This window comes from Taudactylus pleione, unplaced genomic scaffold (assembly GCF_031769625.1).
Source record: "Taudactylus pleione unplaced genomic scaffold, aTauple2 ptg000290l, whole genome shotgun sequence".
Taxonomy (NCBI): Eukaryota; Metazoa; Chordata; class Amphibia; order Anura; family Myobatrachidae; genus Taudactylus; species Taudactylus pleione.
In genome coordinates, this window is record NW_028284692.1 from 11,019,327 (window position 1) to 11,038,309 (window position 18,983).

The window sequence follows — 18,983 nt, forward strand, 5'->3', positions numbered from 1 at the left end:
CGGTGCTGGCCGCGCACAGCTCAGTGCACTGCTGGCCGCCGGACAGAGAGGAGGGGCCCGTGTCGGAGACTGCACACGGGCCCCCTCCTCTCTAGCAATGCCCCTGACCAGGATATTACATCGTAGTTAATGAGAGGTTCCCCCTTACAAAACAGATTATGTAATTGTGTATATATAAAAAATTTAATTAGTGATACAATGACTAGATAAAAATGAAGGAAGCTCCTTGGTCTTACTTTCATGAACTTGCCTTGATTTGAACCAGATAAGCCTTTTTTATTACTAGCAAATTTTTTTATTTTATGTTACATATACAAGTCATACATACAAATATATAGTATACACATAGATATATACTGTATGTATATGTGTGTGTATGTATATATAAATAAAATATATATATAGTACATAAATGTATATATACAGTGTACATATACATAGTATACACATAGCATACAGTATATACATAGTATACAGAATAGGCAGCTGGCAGGGAGGTGGTTACAGGAGGGGCTGTTACAATTCAGAGGATGCAGATAAGGTACACATGTAGGGAGGGGGCAGGGGGGTCACACTTATTAACGTTTTTTTTTTTTATTGTCCTGGCCCCTTTGTTACCTACAGCCATGCGCAGGGCAGCGGGGGCCGGTCTGGGAGTGATAAACCCAGCTCATTGGTAGCTGGTCCCGGGGGAGGGACCAGCTACTGACACCAGCCCAGAAGTTGCAAAATGTAAACAAATAAGCAGTGAGCAGCACGGGAGGTGATTGAAACAGCCCACGGGGAAGGTGAACGGCAGTATACAGTATACACCCACCGCTCGTAGTTTGCCATCTGCCAGGACAGTCAACAACCTAATGACTGCCTGGCAACTAGCTGCACTGTAGAGCCAGCCCTGCTAACAGCGCCGGTGACCTGGTCTAGGCTCTGCCTTTCCAAGATAGAGGACATGGCTATTAATCACCGGGGACCACCGGGGATCTCCCCGAATCCCTGGCGGCCCAGTCCAAGTCTGGTATTCACTCCCCGTCTGGGGCCCCCTCCTCTCTCCCCGGCTGCCATCAGCAAACTGACAGCAGCAGTAGACTCTGGGCACTAGTCTGTGCCCGGAGTCTACTGTGCATGCGCAGGTCACAGAGAAAGTTGTGTGGCAGCCATGTTCCTGGTGATTTCCTACCTTTGCAAAACGTCTGGAAAATGGCTGCGCTACTCCGTGGGACTTCAGAAAGGGAAGTATGAAAAAAACAAAAGGATGGCTGCATGGTGTGCGGTGAGGGCCCATGTGCAGCACACACCCTGCACCCATTATAAATACGCCCCTGCCTGTTCTTTATACTCTTATTATATCATCTAATTTATGCACTTTTCACTTGGGTATACATCTACTTACACTAAATACATTAGCACAATACCCATATTATTATATTTGGACAATTACTGAAAGAAAATAAAAACAAGGAAATGCTTAATTGTTTTCTTTGCAAACAGGAAAAGTGTTTTACATTAGCAGGGGGCATGCATGAATTAGCTGGAGGAATTGATTCTCATCACAGGGGCACAAACCTGACCCTTCCCACCAAAGCACCTGATAAATAATTAACTTGATGGTTATGCATACTATTTCTCTGCGTCCTGAGACCTATAGAAGCAATCATTATTATTTTGTAAACTCAAGATCAAAGAAGTACTTTCATTGTGCAAGAACCAATATACTTCTGTATATGGGCCTTCATGTTTTTTTAATTCTGTGCATTTGGAAACACTCCAGAAATAAAAAAAATAAAATAAAAGCAAAACCCCGCTCACAGGGCATGGTGTACTCTAGTATAGTCAGAAGTCAGCCAGGCACTTTTAAGGAAAACTATGTGCTTAGATTACATCAAATAATGGTAATGAGTCCAGCATTCTCTAGACAATTAGGTATTTTGTTTTGGAAGTGATACTGTGATTTTCTTACACACATGCCTCCTGCCTCAGAGTTTCTATTGAGAATGTAGGAAATATTACTTAACTTTTTCCTTCTAAATCTAGGTAGTTGGAAAAATCTAACATTTTATTTAATTTATATTATTTTGTTGGATGGAAAGCAGTTTGGAGCAGAAGCCCAGGAATGATTGCGTCTTTAGAGTTTAAACTTCAAAAGAGGCCACGACAGGATCAGAAAAAGTTATTCCTGGTTTAAACTGACAGTTTTCTTCAATATAACAACACCTCAGTTCTAGTAGATTAAATTTCACAGGCGAATGGATTCAGAACAGACCAAAGCACCTCACAGCTGCCTGCTGTCTTCACAGAAGCAAGAAAACCTACTGCAGACACAGACGTTGGAAGGTAACCAGGAGTTGTTGTCCCAGGTGAAAAGTTTGTCAGGTCTCCCAGACGAAGAAGACACAAATGCGACAGCTGGCACAGCACAAGCCAATATCTTAAATTTAAATCAGCTCGGTCAGCAACCACAGGAGCTCAACTTAAACACTCCACAGGTAAGCGTGCCCTGTGACCTGTAATTGTCTCTCATATATTGCAAGACAAACTTAGGGTGATCTTTTTTATCTTGTTTTTGTTAGAAAATATTGCAATTGTGTTTTTTACTGTATAATATCCCTAAAAAAATACATAACATGTAATATATGTACGAGTATACAGTTTAAGACTGTTTAACCAATATACAGTAAAGTATATTTGCATATATAGTATTTAGGTTCTGTTTTGTTTCTATTACTTATAATACTTTAATTTGGCTATACATTGTTGAACTTTGATTTCACAGTTATGTATATTGGGAAACGCATATAGATATACAGTTGCCAATGTTACATTTTTGTTAATAACTTTCAAAAACATATGCAAATGAACATAACTGTGTAAGCAAGCAATATATTATACAGCACCCTTTATTATCTACTTTACTACTAATATATTCTCTGCGTGCACAGTAGAGTTCACTTTAATAAACGTCATGACCAAGGAGCTGTTTTTGACAGCTCCCTTTTAACTAAATGTTATATTGTAGATCTTGTGTAAGCAAGTTATCTGTATGAACTGTAGCATGGCATTTAATACAGTAAGTTCGTTCAGAAACAGTAAATCCTTAGATTTAGCTCAAACACAGTGGATTTCATAAATGTTTGGCTTCTACAGTAGATAAGAGAGAGTCGTCTATTCAGCATCACTTTATACAAAAGCAGGTAAAAATTAACACTTTCACATACTGTACTTTTGTATAAATTAAGTGTCAGGGCCATTCATCAAGTTCAGAAAAAGCATTATTTTTGGAACTTGGTGGTGTTACAGTACGCCATCCTGAGATGACGTACAGCCCCCAATAATCTTCACAGGCTGCTATTTACACTGCAGCCTCTGCAGCAGTGGAGTCTCTTCAGATCCCTCCCTGCTGTAACTGCATAACTCCAGGAGCTGAGAGCTCTGTCGGCAAAGCAGGTCATTATCCCTCACACTGCCTCCGGCTCACCTCACTGACGTTGCTCCTCCTGTTCAGGCTCCACGGCACCGCTGCGAGGAGACAGGTGAAAGGATGCAGTGGGGAAGGCAACGGTGGATAGGGGGCTTAAATAAACATTGGTGGGGGGGGGAGATTCAATGGCGTGGTGGGTGGTTGCTCGCAATTGTGAATGTGGATCAGCAGGGGGGTTGGATTGGGAGGGTACAGATGCCGGTGACAAAATAAATGTTAAAGAGGAATGCATAGTTTGAGGAAGTCCTTATGGACACCTCAGCTGCAGAGGAAAAGTATCACAATTCCGAAAAGCTGACTCCGCAAAAAGAGCAACTTTTTGGAAGTGATACAGGTTGAGTCTCCCATATCCAAATATTCCGAAATACAGAATTATTTTGGCATGACTGAGATAATGAAACCTTTTATTTTTGATTGTTCAATGTACACAAACTTTGTCTAAGGCACAAAATTATTAAACATATTGTATAAAATTACCTTCAGACTGTCTGTATAAGGTGTATATGAAACATAAATGAATTTCATATATGTAACACAAACTTTGCTTGAGCCACAAAATTCTTAAACATATTGTATAAAATGACCTGCAGGCTGTGTGTATAAGATGTATTTAACACATAAATGCATTTTGTGTGTATATTTTGGTCCCATTTCCAAGATATTTCATTATGATATGCAAATATTCCAAATACAGAATATTCCATTATCCAAAATACCCCTGGTCCCAAGCATTTTGGATATGGGAGACTCAACCTGTACTTTATGCAATGAGGCATGATGAATGTCTCTGAAAGGTTGCGATAATTATGTATTGATGAATAGACCCCAGGGGGATCTATTTATCAAGCTAAGAAATCCCTTTTCTCTTGAGTTTACCTATTTAGCGCTGCATGCCACCATTCCTCTAGGGGAATGGAAGCTTAATGTAATTTGTTAAGCACAAAAGGATTTGCTTCTTGTTGATTGGTGTTACCTTATATCCAGCAATGGGGGAGCTGCAAATGTTTAGCTTCATCCTCACTGGTACAAAATACTGTGTGCATTGCATTGTGGTGTGCCAGTGAAGGATAGCGAACACTTGCAGAAGTGAGGGGATTTCACTGGGATACAAAAAGCCCTTTGTTGGTAAATTCCGGTGCTAATGAAATCTGTATCACTGCGACAGGTGGCGATGCAGATTGTTAGTTAGCACCAACTCTTAATAAATAGACCCCAGTGAGTTATAGTCAGTAGTAGCGTAAACTCAGATAAAGGGCTGGTAACCTGGGCTGTAGCATGGGTGGTCAGGCAGCTGCTATTGCACAGGGCCCGATGCCCTGGGATAGGCACAACCTCTGCTAGTCCCAGCTCAGTCTTGCTGCTCTGCCAATATCTGATCGCCTGCAGGTGCGAGTGCAATGGTTACTTTAGTGACTCAGCACCCATCTATCCCCGCTGGCTCACCACTTCTGGTGATGTCAGCACCATGTTACTGACACTGGGGTATGAGGCATCATGACGTCTCATCCCCCAAGAAAACGAGCCTGACAAGGAGGAGCAACAGTTGCTTGTAAAGACAAGGAACTCCAGATGGTATGAGCCCAAATCACCCCCACCAGATAAATTTAATATATATATAATATATATTGTGGCAGTATCACCAGAGGTGGCACTGGTGAGCAGCAGATTCTGTGTGGGGGAAGGGAGATCCACCCACACAGACTAGAAGCATTGTGGGAGGATGCCTAATTGCTGCCTTGTGGATAGAGCTCAGGTGTGGGCTGATGAGAAGACAGACCAGTCAGGCTGCTGTGGGAAACAATCTGTGTGGGATTGTGGCAGCCAGAGAGCCCAGTGAAGCTAAGCGAGCCATTGTGGGCCAGGATGCCTGTGCCTGGACCATGCAGGAGGCAAGGGGGGACCACAAACTCTCAGACTGTGTGACAAGAAAGCAGTGAAGCTGCAGGCTGAGGAAGCCAGGGCCTAAATCTGTAGGATACAGGAAAGGCCACCCAGACTGTATTTGTGTAGCTGTTGCAGCCAAGCCAAGCCAGGCTGGAGCCGGCAATAGACCTGCAAGAAGCAGGCAGAGACTTTGTTGGCACACTAGCTGCACCACAATAGAGAGGGCTCAAGAAGTGAGTTAGAAGCCCTAAACAGGGGCTAGGTTGTTTATTATTTTCTGTTCCTTTGTGTTGTACCTGTTTTTCCCTTCTGAAAGTAAAGCACCATCATCTTATTTGTTTTACTCGAAAGCTGTGTGTGGACCCTCATTAAGCACCTAAACACTGCACCAATCCACCCTCTGCCGAGCTAATTACCCCCAAGATTTTATATATATATAAAGAGTAAAAATACATACATACATTATGAGCATATATACATTTTGAGTAAAATTATAAAGATATGGAGGAAGAAAATAATTAACTATATTATATAAGGGGTAGGTATATAAGGGATGCGTTGGTGGGAGGGGTGAAGAAATAGTAGGTGTCTCTCTGTCTGTTCGGGTTAATCTTGAGAACCAGTGGACGTATTTTGATGCAGTTTTCACTATTCTATAGAGCATTGGTCAAGAAAGATTTAGGTGTATGAAACATTAATGCATGACAAAAGGAGCCGAGCAATGACGATTTTAGTGAAGCAAGTCAATGAAAAAACGGTCCCTGGTAGGCATCTGTCTGTTTGCTCGGGCTAATCTCGAGAATCACTGGATGGTTCACTATTCTATAGAGTGTTTGTCGAGGAAGGATTAGGTGCATGAAATATTAATGTATGACAAAAGGAAGTTGAGCAGTGACGATTTTAGTGAAGCAAGTCAATAAAAAAAATGGACGTCCAAGCGCTTTCTTGGCTTACGTTGCCTAAACCATTAAAGATATATCACAATGATGGACTTTATATTATACTATGTAGGGATTGATACATATTATCTGGTTTCTCCAGAAAAATTGATGTAAGCCCTGTTTACAGATACAAAATTTTATCCTGTTTTTTACCGTCCCTATTTAATTTATATGAAAAAGAATTCTTTCATTATTGAGTCCAATTCCTGGTAAGAGTCTGCTTTGGCATGACAACAAAGCACAGGGACAGACACCTAACGTGGCTGGAGTTGACCTAAGTGGAGACAACTTTACGTGGCCCTTTTGCGTGTCACGTCAAAACTAAGTCTTTTCATCTTTATGTCAGGAGGAAAAACTGCTAATGTCATCTACAAGGCAATCTTATAGGACCTCAGTTAAACAAGACTATCGCCGTAAATTTAAAATTGCTCCCGTGTGAAGATGGGGTGGGTCATCAATAGTAAAATATATACATATCAAGGGGTGGGGGAACAAAATCATTAAATATATATAAATGATGGGGTGGGTGCACGAAATTGTCAAATATGTATTAAGGTGGGAGGAGTAAGAGAAAAAAAAACATTAACCACATTAGAATGGCATACATATTTATGTGTGTTTATGTGTGTGTGTGTGTGTATATATATATATAATATTATCAAAGAAACAGTGGCACTCCCGGGCTTGATAATAGAATTAAGTAAATTTATTGCATGCCTATGTATGCCGACGTTTCAGGGCCATGCACGACCCGTTTGTCAAGGCTGGCGTTGCAAATATACAATAATAACAAACAAGAAGAAATATAATTGCTTCTTACCTTTAAGTACAGGTCTCCATACTGCATGCTGCGGCAGAGCGGTATAGGCAGGAGGAGGCGGTGCCGTGCGCGCGGCCACTCAGGCCCCCAATGATGACATCATTCCAGAGCTTGTGGGTTGCCATAGAGACAGTCCACAGGATGGATACACTGTCTCCCCGGCCCAAATACAACCTGCAGAACGGGAAAAATTTATACAAATGAATAATCATATGGCTAGTAGGAAAAGAACATATGTAACACAGAGCTATATATCTAAGAAGACCAACGCTGTCGTTAAGATTAAGAGTTATATCAAAATACTTCTACACACCACATATTACAAATATAACAGGACTGGACACATAACATATTAAAACGTGACTGATACGAATAGTAATGATGATTGTTTAAAGTTCCACTATATGACAAGATCGCGTTGATTCACTAATGACCCTTGGTAAATATTGGTCATATAATGCATAATAAACAAAGTTACTGATCAAGAAAAAACATTAAAGGATAGTTTCTCATTAAGGCCAGTCGTTTATATAGCCCCAATCTATGGAACTCGGTAGCCTCAAGCCGTAAAAGTTGTCCCCCTCTATTGCCTCCACGAAGTGAAGGTGGGACATGATCAATTATTAGATGTTTTAAATCAGACAGAGGGTGACCTGCTTGTAGAAAATGGCGAGCCACAGGTTGTTCCGCTACTTTCTTGGTAAGTGCTGATTTAATAGACGAACGATGCAAGGCCTTGCGCTCCCTTACCGTTCTGGTAGTTTTACCTACATAATAATAGTTGCATGAACACTTAATAAGGTAAACAGCAAATGAAGAGGTACAGGTAAGTACATATTTGATCTGATATGTCTGGTCCCGTTGTGGATGCTTAAACGTGGAACCCGTGAGCATATATTGACATGTTGTACATTTTGCACATTTATAGCACCCCGGAGCTTTAGTGCATAGAAATGTATTCTCAGGCATTACGTTGTTGAATCCTGTGATGTCGGTATGTACCACCATGTCTCTTATGTTCCTGCCTCTTGTATAACACTCCATTGGTCGTTTACCTCAAAGCATGTGTAAGTCTCTGTCTGATGACACTAACGGCTACAGGGCTCGTGTGGCTCTTTGTATGACTGAACTGCTAGTCTGGTACTCCAGTTTCCAGGGTATGACATTTTCGTCACTCTTAATTGTGGGTTTTAATAACTCTTCCTGTTTAATCAGTAATACTTCATCTCTCTGTATTCTTAATGTGGCTAGCGCATATCCTCTAGTCACAAATTTGTCAATGATCTTTTGCAGTTCAATCTTTGTTTGAGAAGGTCACTTGAAATCCTCGCTATTCTCAACATCTGTGATTTAGGTAATCCTCTCACTAAGGATTTTGGATGATGGCTATCGGCTGCTAGAAGAGTGTTACGGTCTGTTGGTTTTTAATACACTCCTGTCGATATCTGGCCGTTCTTTATGGAAACCTGTACATCCAAATAATTCAAAGTGGATTTGCTGTATTGAAATGTTAGTCTAATCGGAGAGTCTTGGTTAGTAATATAGTAGGGATGTGTGCCGGACCATTTTTGCCGGATTTGGATCCCAGTGGGGTACGGTCACCAGAATCACAGTACTTGTTTACATAGTGGGCTACGGCCCAAGGAGTCACAGTGCACAATCTTATTCACATTCCATCACATAGTGCCCCTGATTCACATTACACCATAAAGTAGTGTCTCTCATTTATGTTACGACACACAGTAGTGCCCCTTTTACACAATGCCCACAGTAGTGACCCTTATACACAAAGCCCACAGTAGTAATGTCCCTTATACAATGCCCACAGTAGTAGTGCCACTTATACAATGCCCCCAGCAGTGGTGTCCCTTACACAATGGCCCCAGTAGTGGTGCCCCCTATGCAGTCCCCTTCATAGTAGGGCCCCCTATGCAGTGCCCCCCAGTAGTAGTATGCCCCCCATTAGCATGCCCCCAGTAGTAGCGCCCCCATTAGCAGGCCCCCAGTAGTAGTGCCCCCATTAGCATGCCCCCAGTAGTAGTACCCGCAGTAGTAGTACCCCCATAAACATGCCCCCAGTAGTAGTGCCCCCATTAGCATGCCCCCAGTAGTAGTACCCGCAGTAGTAGTGGCCCAGTAGTAGTGCCCCCATAAACATGCCCCCAGTAGTAGTGCCCCCATTAGCAGGCCCCCAGTAGTAGTATGCCCCCCCTTAGCAGGCCTCCAGTAGTAGTAGTGCCCCCTTAGCAGGCCCCCAGTAGTAGTGCCCCCCCTTAGCAGGCCCCCGGTAGTAGTATGCACCCCTTAGCAGGCCCCCAGTAGTAGTAGTGCCCCCATTAGCAGGCCCCCAGTAGTAGTATGCCCCCCCTTAGCAGGCCCCCAGTAGTAGTATGCCCCCCACTAGCAGGCTCCCAGTAGTAGAAGTTCACCCCCTTAGCAGGCCCCCAGTAGTAGTAGTGCCCCCCCTTAGCAGGCCCCCAGTAGTAGTATGCCCCCCAGTAATGCCCCCTTACACACACATTTAAAAAAAAAAAACGTATCTGAATCCCCGCTGTCTGCTCTGCTGTATAATGCGCGGAGGGAGCGGGAAGACGGAGCTCATGAGTGAGCTCCAACCGGCTCCCTCTGTGCAGCAGCCAATGAGAGTCTGTGTGACTCTCATTGGCTATTACAAACACACAGCTGCCGCTGGCGGCTGTGTGTTTGATCTGTGTAGGGCAGACTGCTATCACAGCGGTTTGCCCTACACTAGAGGAGCCCTGACGTCGGAATCTCTCGCGAGAATCCGACATCAGGAGGCTGCGGCTCGGCCTCGAATGGGGATCCGAGTCAGGCAGTGAACACCGAACAGCGTTCGGGTGGACTCGGATCCCCAATGTTCGGAGCGGTTCGGATTCAACAGAATCCGAACCGCTCATCTCTATAATATAGTGAATTAATGATTCAAGTGCCTCGATGCCGCCGGTCCATAACATGAATTAATCGTCTATCGTATAGACGAGAATGTTGGCCCTGAAACGTCGGCATACATAGGCATGCAATAAATTTACTTAATTCTATTATCAAGCCCAGGAGTGCTGCTGTTTCTTTGCTACTATATTGAATTTCACAGAAGGCAACCTGGCATCAATATTTAAACGACAGAGTGCCAGTTCTATACAGGACTATATATATATATATATATATAGTGTCGTAACTAGGGCAGGGTGAGCGGGGCACGTGCCCTGGGCACCGTGGGACCGGCGGCACGTGGGGGGTGGTGGTTTTGGGGCTCGTGGTGCCACCGCCCACGGTACCGGCCTTCCCTAGTTAGCCAGTGTAGCGCCGACCGCAGTGAGTGTAGTCAGCGTTACACATTTACACAGGACCGGCGCTAGGCTTCCAGCACCGGTCCTGTGCTGCACAGCCGTGCCCCTTCCCTCCCCCTGAGCGCTTGCCCAATAGCACCAGGAGGGTGGCAGCGATGTGTGTGTTAAACAGCAGTCAATGAGCGTCAGATAGAAACTCACTGCAAGAGCCGGCTCCCTTCCGGCTCCTGCAGTGGGTAATGGGAGAGATGTCATGACGTTTCTCCCATAATGCAGAGCGCGCCAGCCCGGGAGGACTGATGTGCGGATGGCGGTGGAAGCGTGGATCCAGGTAAGAATTTTTACTTTGTTTCATTTCAGTGTGTATTTATCGGGGGGGCTAAGGAGGGGACTACTACTGGGGGCACTGCCTCGGGGGCGGGTTCCACTACTGGGGATTACTACTGGGGGCACTGCTTCGGGGGGGTGACCACTACTGGGCTCTACTATAGGGAGGGGTCTATTACTAAGGAGGGGACTACTACTGGGGGCACTGCTTCAGGGGGGGGGGGAGGGTTCCCACTACGGGGGGATACTACTGGGGGCACTGCTTCAGTGGGGGGACCACTACTGGGCTCTACTACACTGGGGGACTATTACTAAGGAGGGGACTACTACTGGGGGCAATGCTTCGAGGGGGGGCACGGGACCACTACTGGGGGGGATACTACTGGGGGCACTGCATTGGGGGGACCACTACTGGGGGCACTGCATCAAAGGGGGACTCCTACTGGGGCACTATATAAGGGCCTTACTACTGGGGGCACTGCACAGGGTGGACGACTACAGGGGGCACTGAAAAGGGAGAACCACTACAGGGGGCACTGCATAGGGGGGACAACTACTAGGGGCCTGCATAAGGGGGACAACTACTGGGGGCACTGTATAAGGGGCACTACTGGGGGGCTGCATATGGGGGATCACTACTGAGGGCACTGTATAAGGGAAACTAATGGCGGACTGCATAAAGGGGACTACAGGGGGAACTGTGTAAGGGGCACTGCATATGGGGGATCACTACTGGGGGCCTGTATAAGGTGAACTAATCAGGGGCTGCATAAAGGGGACCACTACTGGGGGTACGATATAAGGGGCACTACTGGGGGCCTGCATAAGAGGGACCACTACTGGGGGCATTGTATACCGGGGGTACTATATAAGGGGGACCACTACTAGGGGCACTGCATAGGGGGACTGTATAAGGGGCACTGCATTTAGGTGCAAATGGAAAAATGTTCCCAGTGACAAGAAAGAGGTGTGTCATGTTGACACGCCCCATTTTTCAGTGGCCATGCTCATAGTGGGGAGGGGGGGCTCCATTTTCAAATTTGCCCTGGGCTCCAAATATCCTAGTTATGCCACTGATATATCTGTATATATATGTATGTATATATATATATATTGTTTAGATGCTAGCTTTATTGCCCAACATGTTTTGGGGGGGGGGGGGATGGGATTAGAATCACTATAACTTTATAAAGATGTTTCACAGTGATTTAAGAGCCTCTTGAATGTGATAGGTTTTAGCTTTTCACAGTACCAAGCAAAATGCAATTTGTAATCACTGTTCATTTTCCCTCTGTAATAAAAATCACTGTGCATAAGGCTAGGCAGTGAAAATAACCTATTCAAAGCAACCCTATTGATCACCATGCCCAACAGCAGATTTTGCATACTCTAATTTATAACTATACACCCGAGACCTAATAGATAGGGCACAGTGCTATTTATTACCATACCTCCTCAGCAGGCATTGGATAGTTCAATTTATCACCATTATGCCCCAACAGGTACTGGACTGTTCTATTTACTAGCATATACCCCCAAGAGATACTGGACTGTGTAATTTATCAGTATATATAGCCCCCCTCCCAAACAGATAACGAACTGTTGAATATATCATCATACCCACCAACAGATGCTGGACAGTTCTATAATATCTTTGAAAAAGGAGTCCTGATCATTTGGGTATATAGTCAAAGCAAATTGTGATTGTCTGACACTTAGGATGTGGCCTGGATATAACTGAGACATGTAGCAGGAATTGAAAGTTCGCTCCCCCTTGTAATTGGCTGTCTGAGGGAGCAGATGACGCGATTTTTGCTACATCACGTCATTGTGGCCCCGGCTGCAAAATGCCTGTTATCTCTGCATTATGTAGCGGGGGCGTGGCCGTGATGATGCAATCACGCAGTCCCTCTCCCAAATTCACATCACGTGCCCCTGCTCTGACAATCTGGCTGCCTCCTCCCGGAAGAGGCAGCCAGATTGTCGGCAACCCTGATCAGACCCTATGTGTAGCCCATGCGGCGAGTCATTAATACCCCTTTCACACCAAAAACCCGGGTCCAACCTTGGATTTTGAACACTGATCAGTCCCAGATGAAACCCGGGTAGGCCCCATTTACACTGATCCCGGGCCAGCCCTTGCAAAACTTATGGATTTAAAAAAAAAAAATCACAAAAGTTTTGGTTTTCAAATTTTTTTTATTTTTTCAACTACCTGTGGAAATATTAAAACTTTGGCACACATTAACAACAATTGTGTAATATTTTTACAATTTGTTGCTCATGTGCTTCCCTTGTGCGTTCATGTAAGGACATGTCATAAAGGTCTGCTGCATCTCCTGCTCAGCCTGTATCAATCTATCCAGGTGTGTGTCCTCCTGCGTCACTGTTGTAGTGATCATGTCCCAAAGCTGTCAACAGATGTCATGGTTTACTTTTGACTGCCTGTTCAGTTTTGTTAATTTTTACCTTCCTTGGCGGAACATTGTATACTGCAAAGGGGAGAAATCAAACAAAAAACCATTACAATCAGCACTGAGTATAAACATAGCAGTAGTGTCAGCATCCATGTTTTTTGGCCTTCTCCCACCTGCACACTAGCTACGCTCTGCAACAAATACTGTTTGCTTTCTATGTATAATTTGCGTTCTTTTTAAAAATCACTGGTGCGTAGGACTCAGTTGTTCAAAATACTCTGCAGCAGAGGTCATAGCAGGCCCAGTGAATACGTAACACACAATTTTTCACGATTTTAAACAGGCATATGACTGTTTATTTTTAAAATATTTTTTAATTGGTTTTTAACATACCAGGGATATTTTTAGTTTTTTACTGAAAACAGATGAGCACATGATACTGTTTGGGTTGGGTATTTTTTGGTAGTGTACTTTTACCACTGTAAGGTGTTCATTTGTAATGTGTTTTTTTTTTTCTCTCTTTATTTAATACAATTTTAGCATGAAATATGCAAATCCAAGAATTGTATAACGTGTACAAGAAATTAATTCATAACACTTATCTTGTGAATATGGATGTACATTAAAGTTGCCAAACTATTAATTTTGTATGTATTGTGTCTTCAAAATACAACAAAATATGACGAAACAAAAAAAAATCCAATAGAAAAGGAAAGGGTAGAGTAAATGATGGGTGGGTAAAATATGAGATATGGTAAGAACTTACCCTTGTTATCTCTATTTCTACGAAGTCCATAGGGTTCCACAGGATACCTTGGGGTATAGGTGTGACGTCAGTCGCAGGGCACCAAAGAGTTAAGCTTTCAGCCTCCCAGGATGCACTAGGTCCCCCTCCTATACCCCGCCCCCGGGCCAAGGCACCTCAGTTAGTTACCAAGCCATAGGCCGGAGGAGGAGAAGGAAGAGAGAGAACAAAGATCTGGACACATACAAGAATCACATTCTCACCAGAGGGAGACGGAAAACCGGTGACCAGAGCAAAGCCCATCTGCAGCACAGGTGCGACAGGGCGGGAGTCCTGTGGAACCCTATGGACTTCGTAGAAATAGAGATAACAAGGGTAAGTTCTTACCATATCTCATATTTTCTACTTCAGGGTCCATAGGGTATCCACAGGATACCTTGGGGATGTCCCAAAGCAGTATCCTTTAAGGGTGGGGACGCTCCTGTGCAGAAAGGAGAATCCGCCGCCCGAAGGAAGCATCCTGAGAGGCGAAGGTGTCAAACCTGTAATACCTCACGAAGGTATGGACAGAAGACCACGTAGCAGCCTTGCAGATCTGAACTGCCGAGGCACCACGTCAAGCTGCCCACGAAGGACCCACAGACCTAGTGGAATGAGCCTTCAGAGAAGGAGGGACCGGTAGGCCTTCATGAAGATAAGCTTCAGAAATAGCCATACGGATCCAGGCTGCCAAAGTTTGCTTTGAAGCAGGCCAACCCTTTTTACGGAAGCCAAAGAGGACAAACAAAGCGTCCGACTTCCTAAACGAAGAAGTGCGGTCAACATAAGTCCTTAAGGCCCGCACAACATCCAAAGAGGCCTCACCCACGGAAAGACCCGGTGAGTTAAAGGCCGGAACAACTATTTCCTCGTTAATATGAAACTGGGAAACAACTTTGGGAAGAAACTCGGGCCGAGTGCGGAGCACTGCCCTGTTCCCATAAAAAACCAAGAAAGGGGGTCTACAAGAAAGAGCCCCTAACTCAGAAACACGTCTGGCCGAAGCAATGGCCAGAAGGAAAACAGTCTTAGCTGTTAGCCATTTAAGATCCACTGAGCCCAGTGGTTCAAACGGCGGTCCTTGGAGAGCCCTCAGGACCACAGCCAAATCCCAAGGCGCCACAGGTGGAACAAAGGGCGGCTGAATGCGGAGAACACCCTGCATAAAGGTGCGCACATCCGGGATTGTAGCAATCCTACGGTGAAACCAGACAGATAGGGCCGAAACCTGTACCTTCAAAGAAGCAAGGCGAAGCCCATGATCTAGTCCCGCTTGCAGGAAGGCGAGAATCCGAGACAGACGAAACTCCCGCGGTGCATAACCTCTCGGTCGACACCACTGGAAGAACGTATGCCACACGCGATGGTATATCCTCGCGGAAGACGGTTTCCGAGCTCGTAACATGGTACGCACCACAGAGCTGGAAAACCCCCGGGACCTCAGCATGGCCGTCTCAACAGCCACGCCGTCAAAGACAGCCGAGTCAGGTCCGGGTGAAGGCAAGGACCCTGAGACAGAAGGTCTGGTCGTAGCGGCAACCGCAGAGGAATGTCCACGGACAGACCCTGAAGGTCTGAGAACCAGTGCCGTCTGGGCCACGCGGGAGCTATCAACAGGAGCGTCCCTCCTTCCTGTTTGAATTTCCGGATTACCCGTGGAAGAAGGGAGACCGGAGGGAACAGGTATGCGAACCGGAACGTCCACCGGACGGACAGAGCATCCACCAGAGACGCCCCTTCGTCTCTTGTGCGAGACCCGTACACCGGCAACTTGTTGTTGTGCCGGGACGCCATGAGGTCGATTTCTGGAAGACCCCACCTGTCCACCAGTAGTTGAAAAACGTCCGGGTGCAGGGACCATTCCCCCGGATGAACGTCCTGGCGACTTAGAAAGTCCGCCTCCCAATTGAGGACTCCCAGGATGAAGACCGCTGATATGGCCGGAAGATTGCGCTCCGCCCAAACCAGGATCCGAGAGACCTCTACGAGAGCCGCCCGACTGCGAGTTCCTCCTTGCCTGTTTATGTAGGCCACGGTGGTAGCATTGTCCGACTGGACCTGCACCGGGCGACCCTGGAGAAACCGCTGTGCCTGCTGGAGAGCATTGAAGACCGCACGGAGTTCCAAGATATTTATTGGAAGCTCCGCTTCTGTCGGCGTCCACCTGCCCTGGAACAAGTGTGGACCCGAAACTGCTCCCCAGCCCCGAAGACTGGCGTCCGTTGTCAACAGGACCCAATTTGGAACCCAGAACGGACGTCCCTTGTTGAGGTGGGTCGTCTGTAACCACCACGTAAGGGACAGGCGAACCTCCTGGGTGAGCACAATCGTCTGGAACTTCAGAGACTGAGTCAGCCCGTTCCACTTGGACAGGATCAGGTGCTGCAGAGGTCTGGAGTGAAACTGGGCGTATTCCACCATGTCGAACACCGACACCATGGAGCCCAGTAACCTCATCGCCGAGTGTAAGGACACCCGGCGGCTGTGCAGACAACTGCGCACCCTTGACTGTAAAGCAGAGATCTTGTCCTCCGTCACGAAGATCCTTTGCTGTCCCGAGTCCAATAAGGCTCCAAGATGCAGAATCCTCCGAGACGGGATTAGAGTGGACTTCTGCCAGTTGATTAGCCAGCCGTGCCGTTGCAGCAGTGCAATGGTCAGGTCCAAGTGGCGTAACAGGAGCTCTGGAGATCCTGCCACCAATAACAGGTCGTCCAAATACGGCAACATGCGGACTCCCTGCAGCCGCAGAGAAGCCGCCATGACCGCCATCACCTTGGTGAAAACACGTGGTGCTGTTGCCAGGCCAAAAGGTAACGCCCGAAACTGGAAGTGGTCGCTGCTGATTGCAAACCTGAGGAACTGTTGATGGCGCCAAAGAATAGGGACATGCAGGTAAGCGTCCTGTATGTCCAATGACACCATGTAGTCCCCAGGTTCCAGCGCCAGAATGATGGACCGTAGGGTCTCCATCCGAAACTTCGGGACCCGCAAAGACTTGTTGAGTGCTTTGAGGTTGAGAATCGGACGATATGACCCATTGGGTTTCTGTACCAAAAATAGATTTGAATAGAAACCCTGGCCCCTCTGGGAGAATGGAACCGCCACTATAACTCCAGCCTGGAGCATAGTGTGCAATACCTTCCGCAGCTCCGTAGCCTTGTTCCGGTCTGATGGGAGACCCGTGGTGAAGAAGCGAGCCGGGGGTCTGTGCCGGAAGGAGAGGGCGTATCCGTGGGAAACCACCTCCAGAACCCAAGTGTCTGTCGTAGTGGTCGACCAACACTGGGCGAACTGTAGCAGGCGGCCTCCCACCCTGGGATCCCCCAAAGGGAGGCCCGGACCGTCAGGCCGCAGGCTTGTCATCTGGCTTGGGGGCCGGACGTCTGGTACTCCATGCCTGCTTCCGGGGCTTGACCGATTTCTTAGGGCCAGCCTGTCGAGGAAACGACTGTGGTTTGGGCCTGCCCTGGGCCCTAGATGACCGAAAGGACGATGGTCCCGAACCAGAAGGAGCAGCGGCCGACGGGAGACAGGCAGATTTGGCTGCCGCCAGCGTGGCCACAATCTTATCCAGATCCGGACCGAAGAGAACTTCTCCGGTAAACGGCAACGCTTCCAGACCTTTCTTGGAATCTGCGTCCGCCTTCCAGGATCGCAGCCACAAGGTGCGACGAGCAGCTACCGCTGCTGAAGAAATTCTAGACACCAGAGTACTAATGTCTAGAGCCGCCTCGTTGATGTAGGTGGCCGAATCACGGAGATTGCCAATCAACTCCGCCTGATCAGCCGGACAGTCGGATTCAAAAGAAGCCTCTAATGAATCCGCCCAGCGCTCCATCGCTCTGGCAACCCAGCAAATGGCCATAGCCGGCCGTGCTGCCCCCCCTGCAAGGGAATAAGCGGACTTCAGGCAGATTTCTACCTTGCGGTCCGTAGCATCCTTAAGGGAGGACATGGATGGCATCGGCAATGTGGCACTACGGACAAGACGGGTCACGTGAGAATCCACCTGTGGAGGGGATTCCCACTTCGCAAAATAATTATCCGCGAACGGATAAGCCACCGCCAGGCGTCTCTGCGGCTGGTATCTTTTGCCAGGTTGTTTCCACGCCTCCTCTAAATGGTCCACCAACTGACCCGAAAGAGGAAAGACTGTGGCATCGCCCTTCACATCTTTGAAAAAGGCATACTTAGATTTAGCCGCTGGGGGAACTTCATCCTCAATCACCAAGGCTGTGCGGACCGCCCGAATAAGTCCAGGAATATATACTTTGGACTTAGCATCAGCGTCCTTAGTATGGAGAGGTTCCTGATCGTAAGGATCTAGAATCTCCCCATCATCAGACGTCCCTTCGTCATCCTCATAAGGAGCGGACAGAGACGCCACCGGCCTTTTATGAGACCGCATCACAGACTCCCCTTGCAACACATCCGACAAGTGCTGTACAGAACTCGTCAGGGAGTTAACCCACGCTGGCTCCTGAGAACCCGGGAGCGGGGAAATAGGGAGACTGTGGGGTACCACCAATTGTCGTGGGAACCCCTGCATGGGTGACGACACCACAGACTGCTGGGACAAACCCATCGGAGTAAACGCGGGCTGCGGAGCTAACTGGCCCACTAAAGCTGTTAACGCCTGAGCGAAACAAGCCCAGGGCGGCTCCTGTACCGGTGCTGTAACCGTAATAGGCCGCGCCATGGACAAACACTGCCGGCAAAGGCCCTCCGCGCTACCCTCCCCCTCCGCTAACGGTACTTTGCACGTGGTACACTGTAGCCGGAGGGGAAAATCACTTTCAGACATGATGGCACCACGTATGTGACCTCTCTCACCAATTAAGTATTAAATAGGCGAGAGACCACCCTGCAGCACCGCACCGCAAGGGCTTTAGCAGAAAGAACAGGGACAGTAATAAAGCTGACAGTTTAGAGAAGAAAAGATTACAGGCAGCAGCGCTAGCACAGTCACATACAATGCAGAAAAATAACAATTCCTGCACTAACAGCGCTGATCACTCAACTAC

The 18,983-nt window shown here is 46.9% G+C and overlaps 1 protein-coding gene across 1 annotated transcript in view; it reads left to right on the forward strand.

Annotated features, from left to right (window-relative positions):
• Window positions 1–2,243: 2,243 nt before the first annotated feature.
• Window positions 2,244–18,983, forward strand: part of LOC148511899 (myosin heavy chain, skeletal muscle-like) — a 319,183-nt gene continuing 302,443 nt past the window's right edge. Inside the window, exon 1 of the mRNA XM_088482738.1 lies at window positions 2,244–2,487. Coding sequence (XP_088338864.1) covers window positions 2,244–2,487 — 244 coding nt within the window. The remainder of the gene's footprint in view (window positions 2,488–18,983) is intronic.